This window comes from Toxorhynchites rutilus, chromosome 2, assembly GCF_029784135.1.
Source record: "Toxorhynchites rutilus septentrionalis strain SRP chromosome 2, ASM2978413v1, whole genome shotgun sequence".
In the NCBI taxonomy this organism is placed as follows: Eukaryota; Metazoa; Arthropoda; class Insecta; order Diptera; family Culicidae; genus Toxorhynchites; species Toxorhynchites rutilus.
The window spans coordinates 79,049,109-79,067,641 of record NC_073745.1 but is presented as its reverse complement, the minus strand read 5'-3'; the positions used below and the strand labels follow the sequence as shown (position 1 = coordinate 79,067,641).

The window sequence follows — 18,533 nt, the reverse complement described above, 5'->3', positions numbered from 1 at the left end:
GATTATTTCGATGACTTGTGCGTTATTGTAGAGTAGCGCGGGGCAAAGGTGCGCACCTAACTGTTGTCGTCCAATAACTCTTGAAATAGAAGCAGATAAAATCAAGTTTGCTTACCAAATTATAACTATATATATTACCTTCGAGACGTAGTACAAGAATTTCTTGAGTTTGTTTCTAGTTGATCCGTTCGGGTAATTCTGACTCGATTCTGACGGATTTCAGAACATAGGAGAGTAGGTGATCAGTAGACGGATCTAGAAATTCAGAGGAATAAACTTTTCGGATTTGCTCAGAGCGTATTTTGTCGGCTAACCAAAGTAAAAATGTGCGTATGAGGTTATCCTCGCTTTTCCCATTCAATCTCATACATCCAGCAACGTCTGGGACCGAATACTTGTAATGTGGTAAGGGATCTCATTAAAAAATTTCTGTTCGAATACATATGCTGTAATGTCATGACAATGCATTCGTTTTGGTCTGGCAATAGCAAAGGCTGTGTAGATTTTGCTCATGCTAGCATCTCGCAAGTGAATGTATTCTTCCTCACACCGCTTCTGTTACTGTCGAATGAATCGCAATCGTTCGCTCTCTACCTTTGCATAAATGTCGACTATGAATTGTTGACATAGCTCACGACATCGTAAAACGACGTTGTCCTAATCGCGCCGAATCATTATACGATACACATAAAAATCCACGAATTGTTTGTTTCGTATCCTTTAACCATATGTTCATGAATATTAATAAAAAAATGAGTATTTAATGATGTTCATAATGAATGAAGTGTCTGTAGCGGGATATTGTTTTATAAAGTTTGTGCAATATCCGTGGTGTCCCTTCAGAACAGCCAGTGGATTTTCGTCAAAGAGATTCCTTGTGACGTGCACTGTGATCTACGTATTGGATGTACACTGGTGTTTGGTGTTTAATTAGGATTGATGATAATAGCGTGATAATTTTGCAATCCGAGCATGTGTAATTTGAAGAATTTCAAAAATTCATTGCGAACATTTAAAAAGCTCGCCGGCAATGTGCGAACGTAGCGCCATCTGTCATTTAACAATGTAAATAAATTGGTTCTATTTGAAAAACGAACGACGGTTTAATTATTTGAATATTGTTTATGCAAAACTACTAAAACCGCGATTAAAATATATGTTTTTTATTTATTTATTTTTTTGTATTTTAGAAGACCAATTTAAGAAAAACGTCAAAAAATATTCATGAAAATTTCATGAAATATTCTATTCGTCATAAGCTACCCTATTCAGTATTAAATATATGGTAATCGGTTTCCTAGCGGTATCATATATAGTTTACAACCTATATCATGCCTACCAAGTTTTTTGTGCATAATTTCATCAAAACCGGTCGAGCTATAGATCGGTCGATATAAATATAAAGTAAATTCATAAAAAAATCCCCAAAAAACGTCAGGATTCGAACAACAACTTTCTCAATGTTTTTATGTAAAATTGTGTGAAGAATCAACTTTTGCATTAAAATTATAAAAATAAATAAAATGAAATTTACTTTCTGCATTACGAAATTACCTTCCGAACAACAGAATAGTTGTCTGTAGTACATAGAACATTATATCGTATGCACTGTCTACCCTAATATCTGTTACCTGAAATTATATTCAATACTAGCTGACCCGGCAAACTTCGTCCCGCCCAAAATTTGTGTTTTGTTATCAATATTTTCAAACATCAACGTTTTCTTACTATTAGCATGTTCATGGGTCTAATCGCAGAACTGTTCATTAATTGATCTTCTAATTGACCCCGTTGAATTTACCTTTTACTATAAAATTCCTAGTATTTCTAACAAAACTGTTTCATTTCTATGGCAGACCTCCCCCCTCCCCTCTTCAGAAAGATAGGAAGAGTGTTGAACCACCTTAGAAATGTTTCTTGCTCCCTAAAACCTCCACGTGCCAAATGTAGTTTAGTTTGCTTGATTAGTTCTTTAATTATGCAGAAATGTATGCTTCATTTGTATGGTAGAGAGGGGGGTGAAGAGTCTTACCACCATAGAATCATTTATTGTACCCTAAAACCTACGTATGCCAAATTTCGTTTCATTTGCTTGAATAATTCTCGAGTAGTGTAGAAATTTGTGTTTCATTTGTATGGCAGCCCCCCTTGAAAAGGGGGTGGAGAGTCTAACCAAAGAAACATTCATTGCACCCTTAAACCTTCAGATGGCTAATTTGGTTTCAATTGCTTGATTAAATCTCGAGTAATGTAGAAATTTGTGTTTCATTTGTATGGCAGCCCCCCTTGAAAAGGGGGTGGAGAGTCTAACCAAAGAAACATTCATTGCACCCTTAAACCTTCAGATGCCTAATTTGGTTTCATTTGCTTGATTAATTCTCGAGTAATGCAGAAGTTTGTTTTTCATTTGTATGGCAGCCCCCCCCCCTTAGAGAGGGGGGTGGATAGCCTTACCACCATAGAATAATTTATTGCACCCAAAAACTTCGTATGCCAAATTTCGTTTCATTTGCTTGAATAATTCTCGAGTAATGCACAAATTTGTGTTTCATTTGTATGGCAGTGCACACAACCCCCCCCCCCTTAGAGAGGGGGTAGGGGTCTCAAACTATCATGAAAACCTTCCCCGGCCCCAAAAACCCATACATACCAATTTTCATGTTGATTGGTTTAGTAGTTTCCGAGTCCATAAGAATCAGACAGACAGAAATCCATGTTTATATATATAGATATCAAGCAAATGATAGGTGTAATTGGACTAGCCTTGTAGTATTCACTTACGCACTCAAACGATGAACAAACGACAAAAAATCATTCCAAGTGCACATAAATATATACTCTCCCTTGTACACTCGCATAGCGAATCGAACCTCAATCTAATCCATTATATTAGTGACACACATTTTGAAATTATCCCACCAACACACAATTGTACAATTGTTACCTATATACCGCACAGCATCAAATGGAGCACAGAAAGATCGGTTATTATCGAATCTAGTGATCTAGATTCTGACGATGAGTGACAAATCTTGCCCAAGCCGTACTGCATCAAAACCAAAGCGATTCGAGAGCAAAGTTACGACATAGCAGACGGGGAAAAAATAATCACGAAACCGACGATAGAGGGGTCCCTATTATCGTATTATAGCAAATGAATCAACGAACCCATGCATTTGCCCACAAAGCTGGGTCAAAGATCAACCATCACGCATCCATTGAGGAACATGTTTTAAAATGAAAACAAAAGCAAAACTACCCCGACAGTACCTAATGTACAACAAACATCCCGTGAGATGAAAGTCGCCTCCCGAGAAGCACAGGGTGGAAGCACTTTCAACACGACGAACAACATGTCCTCATCTCTCTTTTTTTCGCGACTTGGCGACGTCATCCACAGTTACGTTCTGCTTTTTGTTTCGCCTTGAGGTCTCGGATGAGAATGTGATACATGCCAAATTGCACTTCTGCGAAAGTGTATGTATCAAATTGCACTTCTGTTTGTGCCGCATCTGGCTCGTTTGCCAATTCGCCAAAACGTATAGTAGAAGACTTCAAAGTCAATCTATTCGTATATTTCGTCGAGACGCAAAGAGTAGCTGAGAGTAGTGGCTGATTGTGATGGAAATAAGTGGATATCTTTCCGGTTTTAATGAGCAACGATTGAATAATGGTATTTCTGATGAAAGCTGCTTTCGAACACTATAAATATTCGGCTCGAATATGCCCGAATCAATGCGCCGACGCTTGTGTGCCCCCGGTGGGAAGCAAGCTTTGAACAGTGAACCCTTCAGCTAATAATTTATCATGAGTTTTGTAGTGATATTTATTTAGAAACTTTACTGCTCGTGCTGAGCTGAATTAACTTCATCGACGCCAACGTGCTCTTATTCGCAATTCTGATAATTCGTTCTGTTTCAATTGGAAAACTTTTATCGATGTCAGCGCGAACATCTCAGTATCTCAGAAGCCTCCCACGCAGAACTGCCGTATAAACTTCCCAAAATATTGATGAAATTGGGTGATGGAAATTTACTGATCAATATTTCTCTTCAACAACATTTTTTAATCATATGATTTAGATGATGTGTATATGCTATGTCAAAAGAAAGCGAGATAAAAAGCGATAATATAAAACGATATCTTTGAACGGTTTAATGATGAAAATTTTCAAACAAATCGAAAATAAAAATGCAATAAATATCCTAAAATAATACTACGTCAACTATGCGGTCGTGTCTCAGACATAACACTTCCTTAACTTATTCCGGAAAATAGTGATTCGAAATTCAGCAGATAATGAAAATTATATTTATAAACAGAGAAGAGGAGCCGAGAATGATACCAATCGAATCGTAAATTCAATAAGATTTGTTTGGCATATATTTCGATTGCCCAGACCGTAAATGGTTTGTGTTTTCCCTCGAAGTATTATTATAACTGAAAAAAAAATAATTAGAAAAATGAGTAAACCATACTATGAAAAATTGTAACTGTATAAAAATCGTCAGAAAATGCATTATAAAAAATCGGACGTAAATATTCATCCGGAAAAAGAAATAAATAAAATTCTTCTTCTTCTTCTTTTCCGGATATATATTGATCCGGAAAAAGAAGGACATTTTCACAACGTAGATTTGGAAGAAAATCAAGTCAAAACTCAATCATCGAAATCCCCAACAGTTTGAATTGTTGAATCAAAATTGAAAACATTCCAATTTCATACAAACTCATGCAGGCTGAAAATAGTGCTACATTCTCTTCATACTTAATAAAGAGAATATCACTTCACCTTCGTACAGTAACGTTTCATTTCAAGTTCATTTCCTTCATTCTTCACACTGAAGCGAAAATATCAAATAGTCAAATGAAAATGAAAGGTTCTTACATCGTATGGAAGTGTCTTATTTCGAATGAAAATTTCTTTGAAGCTCGAGCCGTATTCATTAAAAATAAAATGAGAAAAAAAAACTTTTTAAGTTAAACGGTTTCATTGTGATTAAACATAATAATGTACCAAAAGCTAGAAAATAATTAGGCAAGTAGTAGTTAGCAGTTATCACACCTCTTCTTCATTAGTCTAGGTCTAGGTAGTGGCGGCCAAATCGGTTTTATCAATATCATGGGATAAGAGTTTTAAAATGACAGCAGAGATAAAGGTGTTTTATGAATTCGGTCAGTTCCTATTGGTCAAATTTCTATTAATTTTGGGACAACCCTATAGACATACAAACATACATACAAACAGTTCAAGTTGAATAAAACCGTTTAATAAAGTAATTTGTTATATTGTGATTGCGGCCATCTTAGATTTGGATTTTGCATGATCTACTGTGATCTACTATTCAAGCTCTTTCATTTGATATCTATGTTGATGGGGTTTTGGAAAACCCATATCGATGAGGTTTTGAGAAAATATGTGATCCCCCATTTTGTAGCGGCCGCCATCTTGGATTTTCGAGATCATGAAATACGCAGTTTTATAAAGACTACAGAGATAAAGGTGTGTTCCAAATTTCAGCTCAATCGATCAACAGGGGGTCAAATTTCTATTAATGTGGGTTAGAGCTACATATAAACATACAAACATACAAACATACTACAGGGCAAACTGAATACAACCGTTTAAAAATGAAGATGTGAAAGAAAGTGCAGTATGCCAGCAGGCGTAATCAGTTGTCGGCGATGGTTGTAATATTATATTAATATATCCTCATATGCCTCTTTTAATTCCGTTTTTTTAAAAGACGGTCCGGAAAAAATAATTTTGGAGAAATGAAATCGAATAAAACATTCAATTGGAAGCCCATTCAAATGATAATGAATAGAGCGGTTTCAATCGTCAAGCGAAAGCGTCTGCTTTCAAATTCAAAGGAAACCACAGCAGAACGAAAACAAAATAGAAGAATCGTTGTTTCAGTATGCGTTGTGGTTACACACAATCGAAATTGAAATTGGCTGAAGAGAATGGAAGAAGTAAAAACGTCATTCTCATTTTTTAGTTTCGAAATTGTCAAACCCTGGTGCTGACAACAAAACATTTGATCTGTGTTTCAAAGCGTGCTCATTCACCAGAGAGCGCATGTGTATACAAGAAGTGAGAGCCCAACTGAATACAAAAATCTTGTCACATATCAGTACCGTGTTGCATTCTGAAGACTGGGTGAGAGCTAGCTAAAAGGCTGAAAGTCACTATAAAACAGCAAACAAAATAGCTAAGTTAGTTTAAAATCTCGTTTATCAAAGGAAAGAAGAAGAAGAAGTAGCTAAGTATCGTGTATCATCAACCTCAAACGAAAAAAAAATAAAAAGCGCTCGCATTTAAGTATGCGTTTGCTGGGGCAATCCGTCGATTGTTGTTATGATGCTGTATGGATCGTTTGTGCTCAAATCATTTGCATGCTCAGTGCTCAATGCAGTTTTTCATGCATTCACACGCACATTCGATGTACGAAAAAGAAGAGAAATATTCGAAACTGATTTTTCTCCCGTTTGTAGTTTATTGCATCGGACGTGAGGATAAAATATGTGGAATAGGTTCCAGTTGACGCCATTGGTTTTTTTTGTCTTTTTTTACTTTTTAGATCGAAAGTGGTTCACTCATATTGGCGTATGTTTTGGAAGACTGTATGTGTTAAAAAATTGTAATCGACCATTAGTCGCCATTAGATCATTTTTAATAGTTGACAAGACAAGTGCACATTTTTTAATAACGATCTCCGAAAACGGGAGGATACCGAATTTCTCTCGTTTTATGTTAAAATATCTACGGTTCACTTTGGCAAAAATATCTGACGTTTTCGGGGTCACAAGGATTTTCTGTGCAATCGTGTGTAAATTATAATGTATGCGTATAAACTGAATTTTCCGAATTTTCTCACTTTCCCTAATAGTTTTCCGGAAATTTTCAATTGTCATGTTTGTTTGGAATATGTTTGGTTGAAATATCTGTAATATTTTTTGTGGGACTCCCTCTCCATTCCAGGGGAGGGCGGGATGCCATACCATCATAGAAACAATTCGCGTACCCAAAAACCCTCACATTCCAAATTTGGCTCCATTTGCTTGATTAACTCTCGAGTTATGCAGAAGTTTGTGTTTCATTCGTATGACAGCTCCCTTCCCATTAGAGAAAGGGTAGGTAGGTAGGCGAACAACCATAGAAACATTTATTACTCCCTAAAACATTCATATGCCAAATTTGGTTCAATTTGCTTGATTAGTTCTCGAGTTATGCAGAAATTTAGGTTTCATTCGAAAGAAAAAAAAACACCATTTCGCCATTTCGATCAGACAAAATTGGATTATTTTCAAACTTTAAGATCATATGTAAATGAACATTTTATTCTAGTACTAGCTGACCCGACGAACTTCGTCCCGCCCAAAATAGATTCTTACTAAGTGAACGTTAGTGAGTCCAATCACTGAACTCTTCATTGATTGATTACCCTTTGACCCTTTACAATTTTCTTTTACTATAAATTGTCTAGTACTTCTACAACAATTCGTCCTTAAAATATAAAAATGATTTCAGACACAATTCTCGTTCAAGATTCTTCAAGCATTTGGAAATAACATGATTCTCCGTTGCATGGAATACATCTTTGATACAGAGAATATTACAAAATAAAGACAGCTCAAATCGGACCATTCCTTCCTAGGGTTTAGGGCACACCAACACATTTGGCCTTCCATTTTTGTTTATATAGATAGAAGATATAGGAATGCGTTATTCCGTCTGAAAATCCTTTTCCACTTTCGAACAAAAATCAATTCCGTTAGCGCCAACATCAAATGGACTAACAACGCTTGGCTAATTGTAGAACATATGTGAATTCAATTTTTGAATTTTCCTATTTTTCTCTCCGCTATATTGATCTACGGGAAGAGACGAGCACAACGAAATAAAGGGTGTGTCACATCAAATTGCATCACGGAAAAAACGCTGTAGAAGATCGCCCAGTAGACCGATCCTTTTGAAAATTTGAGACAGTAGAATAAAAACTATTAAACAACTTTTGGCATTTTCATTTTTATTCATACTTCGAGCCCAGACCTGTATGTTGGCACCTTCCTCTTTACCCCGTCCATAGGTTCTGTACAACGTCAGGTTGTAGTTTTTTTTGAACAGAAATCCATTTTCTCTTGAAGTCTGCCTCCGATTTGACAACTTTTAGGTTCTTCCGGAGGGCCTGCTTCATAATCGCCCAATATTTCTCTATTGGGCGAAGCTCCGGCGCGTTGGGCGGGTTCATTTCCTTCGGCACGAAGGTGACCCCGTTGGCTTCGTACCACTCCAACACGTCCTTTGAATAGTGGCACGAAGCGAGATCCGGCCAGAAGATGGTCGGGCCCTCGTGCTGCTGCAATAGTGGTAGTAAGCGCTTCTGTAGGCACTCCTTAAGGTAAACCTGCCCGTTTACCGTGCCGGTCATCACGAAGGGGGCGCTCCGCTTTCCGCAAGAGCAGATCGCTTGCCACACCATGTACTTTTTGGCAAACTTGGATAGTTTCTGCTTGCGAATCTCCTCCGGAAGTCTGAATTTGTCCTCTGCGGAGAAGAACAACAGGCCCGGCAGCTGACGAAAGTCCGCTTTGACGTAGGTTTCGTCGTCCATTACCAGGCAATGCGGCTTCGTCAGCATTTCGGTGTACAGCTTCCGGGCTCGCGTCTTCCCCACCATGTTTTGCCTTTCGTCGCGGTTAGGAGCCTTCTGAACCTTGTATGTACGCAGCCCCTCCCGCTGCTTGGTCCGCTGGACGAATGAACTTGACAAATTCAGCTTATTGGCGACATCCCGGACCGAACTTCTCGGATCACGTCTAAACTGCTTAACTACGCGCTTGTGATCTTTTTCACTGACGGAGCATTCATTTTTGCCGTTCTTCACCTCGATGGTTAGGTTCTCGAAGTATCGTTTTAGTACTCTGCTGATCGTGAATTGGACGATTCCCAGCATCTTACCGATGTCCCGATGTGACAACTCCGGATTCTCGAAATGAGTGCGCAGGATTAATTCACGACGCTCTTTATCGTTCGACGACATTTTTCCAAATTTACGAAAAATTGGCAGTGAAGCATGGCCAACGTGATCTATACACTCTTATCTGATTATAAGCGAAAACTGAAGATATAATTCCTAAAAATTAAATTTCTACAGCGTTTTTTCCGTGATGCAATTTGATGTGACACACCCTTTATAGATGACTCAAATTGAACCATTCCTTCCTCGGGTTTTGCGCTTACCAACACATTTGGCCTTCCATTTTTATTTATAGATATAAGATATGGAAATGCGTTATTCCGCCTGAAAATCCATTTCCACTTACGAACAAAGGTCAATTTCGATAGCGCAAATATCGAATGGACTAACAACGTTCATTATGATGTAATTTTCGAACATGTGGGAATTGAATTTTCCGGATTTTCCGACCTTCCTTCAGGATTTTCCGAAAATTTTCCGATTTTTCTCTCCACTTTATTGATCTACGGGAAGAGACAAAAACAACAAAATACAGGAGGCTAAAATCGGACTATCCCTTCTTCGGGTTTTGCGCTTACCAACAGATTTTGCCTTACATTTTTATTTATATTGATAAAACCAGGCTTACAATAGAAACGAGAAGGGTCGAAGGGGGTTATAAATGATTCTGCGTGAAATTGTTCGGCATCGAATGATCATATCGAGAGGATCGAAGAAACGAATTCAAACAAAGTGATTAGTTAAATTTACTCTGTTTCTTTTTAGTCCTGAGAAATATTTTCTCTTGTAATATTATGCATTAGGCTGATTTCCTCTAAGATGTTGCAAAAAAAATATCCTCCAAAGGGCTAACCAAACCTGTTTGGTTGTTCGGTGATTTTAGTTAAGCTAATCATTTCAAATTCAAGTATGTTTCAAAAAGATTTTATTGTCATTTAGATTTCTTAATAAAATATTCCAATGATTGATTGTAACTTTTGTTATTTTCAGAAGACAATGAAGGTAGGTTACTCACACCAACCAACCAACTTCGTTATTTCGGTAATGCTTATACAAGTTTAGAAACAAAATATTGTTCAGTCCATTTATATTCTCATTGTAATTGCAATTTGACTAAAATTACGCTATAAACTCATACCATATTTTATGGAACAGCTATAAAATGTATGTCACGTAGCGACTGTTTTGTAAATATCCCTGTTATCTTTTCCTCTGCCGCGCCCGTCGATGATAGCTGCAATGTTCGGATTCGGATTAATTCGTGCACTGTAGCTGCACACTTTTCCCCGACCGTTTTCGCAACCCATCGCCGCCATCTTTCATTCAAATTCCGAAGCGCTGCAAAACATGTCCCAACATCGACGGCGGCGATGACCTTCGAGAAGGCAGGTTATCAGTGCACCGCATGCACACCTTTCCAAATAAAGCAGCTCGAAAAAAACAGCCCCTCGATGATCGCTTAGCGATTCAGCAAACGGTTCGACGATATGTTGGTGTTGTTGCTGTTGGCGGCTCGGAGACGATTCGCATACATATGCTGAATTGAATGATGATGTGCTCAAAATTACGTGAATGACGGCAGTGATGAACCCGTCCCAGAAGCACGCGCTCCAAAATTCGGGTGCTTCGTGGCTATTTCTGTGCTTGTTAGATTTTGCTTGTGTTTTCACTTTCTGCATTATAGTTTCTGCTTGTTTGTTTTTGCCCAATTTAGCGATTGAACCAGAAACCCACTAAGAAGCGGTCCTCGGTCAAGTCGAAATGTTGCAATTTAGTAGCGTAAGAGGGGCTGTGCTGCACCCGTTTGAACGTGTTGTTTTGATTGCAGTTTTGTTTCTCTGCCTTTTTGCAAGTAATTGGATGAACGATTCAGATTGCAAAAAAAGTATTTCAAAGATGATCGGTCTTGGGCACCCATGACGGAGTGATGAGCATCACAAATATTGTCATGCGAGCTACGGGCTCGGTTTCAGTTCTAGGGGAGTTTTTCGACATCAAAAGTTCGTACGGTTTGCGTATTCTCGAATTTGACATAAAATAATTCAAGTAGGTAATACTGCTTTGAGACGGCGAAACTTATTCGATAAGAAAAAAAGGATGATCAATCTTTGTCTAATATATATGACCCTGTGCTGCTCTCTGTGATTCAATTCAGAACTAACTCAATTGAACATACACAAATGGGTAGCAACCGCTTGACAGAGAAAATGAGAAAATTAATTGAAGACCTTTTCATTGGCCAATAGTGAATTCCATACTCGCTAACCGGACAACGAATCCGTTTCATCGAACTTTCAACAAACAGAAATCATTAATCAGAGACTCGTTTGCTTGCACGGTCATGATATGGAATCATAAATTGAACGCTACTGTTCCCATCATCACAGCGCTTGTCAATCCCCATACTGTTTGCCTAGTCGAGACCTTGATCTTCCACCAGCCACCACCATCACTATGCCAACGATTGTGTTCCGCTTCCAACACCCGTATTGATCGTAAGCAAAGAGCAAGTGTGTGTGTGATTTGCGAGACATTTGAACATGTTGCTATTTTTGTTATCAAACACACGCCATAATAGTGCGCCGGTGCGCATTCACTGACGGCAAAACCAAAACCTCTTACTCACCGGCTTGGTCAATAAAGTAATGAATAATGTACCTACCCCTCGTCACCGCGACCGACCGACCGACCTGGTGGAGCCTGATTGACAACGAGTGCTTGTGTTCTGTTTACCTTTTCGATTTATACGACATTTTTCACATCAATTTTGATAAAGATAAGTCGATCGAAGTAATGCAAGTGAATGCTTGATAGCGGTCTGCATCCCACGAATGAACCGTTATTATCTTTAACCGGATATCCATCCCATCTGAAGCAAGGCCTTGAGGCAATCCCACATCGCTCAAAATTATTGGAATTTATGAATGATTTTTTGACGTAGGACTAAGTCTTTCATTTATATACTGAGGTGTAAGTTCAACCTTTCGAAAACGAAAGCGTTACGTCGGAGAACGAGATTTTGAGCGTTAATAGCTCCTAAACAACTGAACGAAATAGTATGATAAACAATTCATTCGACAAATAAAATGTCTACGCGTTATATGCTTGTTACTTTTTGATCCAAAAATTTGTTTCAATAACCCTAAAATTACTTTCAAAACAGGCTATTGAAATCACACCAATCGGTATATAAGCGAGTGTCGCTCGGAAATCCACTCAGTTAAAATTGGTACGATTGAGGTACGATCGCTGGAATAGATGGATGTTTCTCTAACACAAACTTGAAAATCATGAAGCATTGCAAAATAGATGTGAGCTGCGGGTACATTTGTACTCGCATGGGTTTCTGCAAATCGGAATGTTTTCCTAACACAGATTTCAAAACCATGGAGCCAAGGGAAATTGGCATAGAAAATAAGATGCAAGCTGCGAGTACTATTGTACTCGGATTGATTTTGGATTTGATATGGTATGATACGGTGTAGTGGATATAATCAAAGTGGATATTACATTACATATCGAAGAAATCACATTTATAAAAGTAGCGTTATAAAATTATTTGTTTACTAATGCTGCAATCGATCTTCGTTATTGGGAATTTGGAATTGTTGGGAAGGGGGTCTTATTTTCGCTGTGTAATTCCGAGGAGGAATACATTCCTTCTCAAGCGTTAATAATCCTGCTCCGGATCAACGATGATTCCAACTGTCGGGGCTTGGGGAGTGGGTACTATTTGCGCTGGGTATTTCCGAGGAGGAATCGATTCCCCCTTTGATCGTTAATATTTCTTTTCCGGATAAACGAAGTGGTATGATAATCACTTTATTCGAAAGATGAAACGTTAAGATTTATTGTTACTTGTTGATTTCTAAGTCAACGTTAGTCCTACGTCCACCTTGCGGTTATATCAAAGATATAGCCCACCTCTTGTTTTTTTTTTACTGATTAACTACATTTCCACTGTTCGAGCTCCGATAGAAAAGTCATATGTTCACTCAATACCATTTTATATGGCATTTTTGGGAAAATGTGAAAAATGGGGTTTTCGGACCACCCTAAAATGGAAATGGGCACCCTAGCAAAAAAAAACTCGAGAGGTTGTATCCGAGACACGACCGCTTGGGACGTAGGACTACGTAATCTTTTTTTCTTAATTATCATTTCGGATAACATTTGCGAATATGTCGAAAGTTCGTAAATAACTCTTTAGTAAAAAGTTCCGGGAACCCTGAAAGGGTTTAACCCTTTCAATACGGCAGTGTGCTCCGCCGGAGTGCTACCGCTGTACGGAGCACTGCGCCGAAAAGTATGCACATCGCGCTGGTATCACTCTCATGTCGTCTATAGACGACGCTCGTAGCGAAAGGGTTAATGCCTTGCGTGGTTTTGTAGAATCATTTCGAGAAGCAATGTTTATGAGAACAATACACTAATTTTTCATATGTTCCATTCCATTCTTTGTTTTTGTGTGGCTTTAAACTTTGCAGTTCATTCGCCTCTAAGGTCATATGTCGCAATTTGTTTCTTCGTATCAATGCACGCCTTGGACTGAGTATTTAACGAGAGGCATCTTCCGTGCATCGCCATACAACAATCGTCAAACACGCGTCTAACAGATGCACACAGTTGCAGCCAGTGTTGCCACATTGAATATTTCCGAGCTAAAAAATCTTTTTTATCTGTAGAGAAAATAGAAAATCTGTATTGCGGATTTTGCTTGATATATCTGCTTATCCAAATTTTTAGGTTTGTGATCACTTGTATAGCTTGCCAGTAGTTATCTGAATAAGACTATTTTTCACTTTTCAGTCCTATGTTAAAGTTTACTGTGCAATTCTCTTTCCAAAGAGATCGAATTTGATAAAAAAATGTGTAATATCTTAGATTGAGAGTTCCATACCTTAAAGACCGCTCACGAGTTTTCTCGTGTTTCGCGTCTCATCCGTTGTGCACCGCTCACGAGTTTTCTCGTGTATGGTGTTCCATCTGTTACGGATGTATCAGAAAAAAAACCCGTATTTTCTATATTTGATGGTTAAATCCTTGGTCTCCCAAGAATCTAACAAGGCCTACCGATGGCTTGCCTTCGTCTCATCCACACCAAAGGAAACGATCTCATTCGTGAAATCCGAACAAATGAAGCGTACTAGTTTTCCCCAAAACGTGCGGTCCCAGGCGTATGTCTTACAGATTTCTTTGCGGTACCTAATATGTTAGATACATAGAGAATTATACCAAATAAAAAATTTTAAAAAAACATTTAAAAATGTATTTTTAGGGAAAACCGATGGAAAAAAATTATTTCATTTAGTTTCACGTTATAAACATTCATTAAATGATCACTTTTCTCGTGGTGTTTATACATGATTTTGCAGAATTTAGTCTTGATGTCGTTTAACAACTGTACTGAGGCACTTCCCCCTCAGATTTTTACAAATAATTTCGATTTGATAGTTGTGTTCACAGTTTCTGTACCGAGACGGTTTCAAAGTTTTGTTTTGTTCGCATTATATTGTGAAAAAATATGATTTCCATCACGACTACATTTGACAAATTTGAAAGGAGCAAAAATAGTTCAGTTTAGTACTGTTCGAATTGTCTGATTGAGTTTGTTGATTGTTGCGTAAAATGATCAAAACATTTGAAAATTATTATCGCTACAAAATCTTTATAAAATCTGAATGGATATCCAATAATCTGTAATCTGTATATACAGATTCTTGGTCAAAAAACATGTTGAAAATCTGTGTCATTACAGAAAAATCTATATATGTGGCAACACCGGTTGCAGCGATGAACTTCAAGTGAATATTTGCTACCGTTCACAGCTCTAGGGGAAACATAAAACACAAAACGAGCAGAATAAACGTCCTTCGTTGTTTCGGGCACAGAAAGATTCTGAGAATTTTACTCAGAGGAGATGCAATAATTCTACGCTAGCGACAGCTTACTTCGCAAATATTTTCTTTTCGCTATCCCTCCTTCGTTGTTTCTATTCTTCTTCTTTTTCTTTTCCTTTGTTTACGGAGACTTTAAATTCAACGATTCATTCGTCTCCGACTGTTTCTATTCTAGCAGCTGCATAAGTTGCTCGTTATTGACAGCTCTGTTCGGGAAAGCACACCAATGGACAGAAAAAATGTATGGGAAAATGGGAAAGCTTCCAATTTTCATCAATTTAAACCATATACAGACTATGGGATTATAATGTATTGGCGATCTAACGCAAAACGTAAATGATTGGTGAGACATCTGGACTTTGTTTTTGAACTAAGAAAGTGATGATAATGTAACCTAAAACTCAAAAACAAATCACGTATATTTTATTTCCGGACTTTCCAAGGTAGCTCTCACATGCAGGAATCATGCATTTTCAACTTGTTTTTGATTGTGCTCTCGAATTTCCTTTTTAAATTCAACCATTGTCAACATTTATACAGTTTTCACTACTGAAAGAGGTAAGAAAATAACATGTTATATATAAAATTGCGCAGAATTAAATTTCTTCCAAACTCATCGCAATCAAATAATCTTTTATGATTATAACATTGTAATTTATGGAAAGAACTACAAACCTTCCATATGCTCACATGGCAAAATTGATAACCATCATCACTTTCAGCGCAGCGCCGCCTAGGTGTAGATTTGTACATTAGATCGTCAATAGAATATCAAACAAATCTTAGAAAATTTCCGATTCGATTGGTATGCAATCCGTTAAAATTCGTTCTCAGGAAAAATAGTTATTAACGTTAACTTTATTTCATAGAAACGTGACCTGTTTTCTGATTTGGCACCCTTAATGTAGGACGTAGTCCTACGTCAAAATTAAAATACGGGTCTAATGTTTTGCGATAAAGAACATAATTACCACTTTTCACAAAAATCTGAGAACTACTATACCGGTTTGACATGGAATGGCTTTATACACAAGCCTTTTAATTGCAGCTCTTTGACTGTTATATAACAACATATACTCACGAAAGAAAAATCATATTTTAACATGCCAAACCGATATAGTAGTTCTCAGATTTTCATGAAATGTAGTAATTTTGTTCCTTGATGCAAAATATTAGATCCGTATTTTTTTTTTTTTTCATTAGGGTGCCCATTCCCAGTTTAGGCCGGTTCGAAAAATCAACTTTTTCCTCTTTTTCCCAAAACTGTTTTTTTTCAAAAATTTACTTAACATAACTAACATAACTTTTAATCTACTCGACCGATTCAGAAAGTAGACATATCAAATTAAATCCAGTTAGCTATTCTTCTTCGGAAAAATATAATTTTTGTTTTTGTAATTATTGATTGTATATTATAGTTTACATGGTATCGGGACCACGGGCGCTGTGTTTTTTTTATATTTTTTTCTTGAAAGCTTGTTTGTTAAACACTCTAACAGACATATCCAAAAAATCAGAGAGACGATATTTGTTGTTCTTGAATTATGATTTTTCAAAATTAACCGATGGTCCGAAAAATCAATTTTGACCCCTTTTTTCCACCACCAAAATTTATAACTTTGAACTACTGGACCGATTCAGATTATCAACATCTATATATATATATATATATATATATATATATATATATATATATATATATATATATATATATATATATATATATATATATATATATATATATATATATATATATATATATATATATATATATATATATATATATATATATATATATATATATATATATATATATATATATATATATATATATATATATATATATATATATATATATATATATATATATATATATATATATATATATATATAAATGGAGTGATGTCTGTCTGTCTTTCTGTCATTCTGTCTGTCTGATTCTTATGAACTCGGAAACCACTGAACCGATCGACATGAAAATTGGTATGTAGTTGATCGACATGAAAATTGGTTGTAGGGGCAACGATAGTCCTACGTCAACCTTGCGGTTATACTTCAGATATAACCCACTTCCTGTTTTGAACAGAAATCCATTTTCTCTTGAAGTCCGCCTCCGATTTGACAACTTTTGGGTTCTTCCGGAGGGCCTGCTTCATAATCGCCCAATATTTCTTTATTGGGCGAAGCTCCGGCGCGTTGGGCGGGTTCATTTCCTTTGGCACGAAGGTGACCCCGTTGGCTTCGTACCACTCCAACACGTCCTTTGAATAGTGGCACGAAGCGAGATCCGGCCAGAAGATGGTCGGGCCCTCGTGCTGCTTCAATAGTGGTAGTAAGCACTTCTGTAGGCACTCCTTTAGGTAAACCTGCCCGTTTACCGTGCCGGTCATCACGAAGGGGGCGCTCCGCTTTCCGCAAGAGCAGATCGTTTGCCACACCATGTACTTTTTGGCAAACTTGGATAGTTTCTGCTTGCGAATCTCCTCCGGAAGTCTGAATTTGTCCTCTGCGGAGAAGAACAACAGGCCCGGCAGCTGACGAAAGTCCGCTTTGACGTAGGTTTCGTCGTCCATTACCAGGCAATGCGGCTTCGTCAGCATTTCGGTGTACAGCTTCCGGGCTCGCGTCTTCCCCACCATGTTTTGCCTTTCGTCGCGGTTAGGAGCCTTCTGAACCTTGTATGTACGCAGGCCCTCCCGCTGCTTGCTCCGCTGGACGAATGAAAGCAAATTCAGCTTATTGGCGACATCCCGGACCGAACTTCTCGGATCACGTCTAAACTGCTTAACTACGCGCTTGTGATCTTTTTCACTGACGGAGCATCCATTTTTGCCGTTCTTCACCTTCCGGTCGATGGTTAGGTTCTCGAAGTATCGTTTTAGTACTCTGCTGACCGTGGATTGGACGATTCCCAGCATCTTACCGATGTCCCGATGTGACAACTCCGGATTCTCGAAATGAGTGCACAGGATTAATTCACGACGCTCTTTTTCGTTCGACGACTTTTTTCCAAATTTACGAAAAATTGACAGTGAAGCATGGCCAACGTGATCTATACACTCTTATCTGATTATAAGCGAAAGCTGAAGATATAATTCCTAAAAATTAAATTTCTACAGCGTTTTTTCCGTGATGCAATTTGATGTGACACACCCTTTAAAAGGTAAATTCAACGGGGTCGAATAGAAGATCAGTCAATGAACAGTTCTGCGATTGGACTCATGAACTTGCGCTTAGTAAGAAAACGTGAATGTTTGAAGATAATTTTGGACGGGACGACGGGACGGGACGAATTTTACCCGATCAGTTAGTATAAAAATAGATTAAAAGGCCTTTCCAACGTCTCTGAACGTTGATATCAAAATAATGATTGTGAAAAAATGGAATACGAAAATCGGTTGGCCGGCTTGCAATAATAATGTCATTTTATTGCATCTGGTTTCAAATGATAGAACATATGAAGAATGTGTAAGAGAATATACGAGATAAATTTTCATAATATGTGAGCACTTTCTTCGTTTCTTCGAATCAATGGAACATATCAGTTTGGTTTAGTTGGAAGAGGCGAGATTAATTTTCTTGCTCTTCGTTCTACACAATACTCTCGGAGTAGAAATCAATCGAAGTGAATGTAGAAAATTGAATTGAA

General features: G+C 37.6%; 1 protein-coding gene across 4 annotated transcripts in view; it reads left to right on the top strand.

The window, feature by feature from the left end:
* Positions 1 to 18,533, top strand: part of LOC129771114 (E3 ubiquitin-protein ligase goliath) — a 222,956-nt gene that overhangs the window by 134,871 nt on the left and 69,552 nt on the right. For 3 of the 4 annotated variants that reach the window (XM_055774458.1, XM_055774461.1, XM_055774459.1), the window contains exon 3: positions 9,975 to 9,986. The exons of the other annotated variant lie outside the window; for it this stretch is intronic. In XM_055774458.1, the coding sequence (XP_055630433.1) occupies positions 9,975 to 9,986 (12 nt within the window). The remainder of the gene's footprint in view (positions 1 to 9,974; positions 9,987 to 18,533) is intronic. 4 annotated transcript variants of the gene reach the window in all.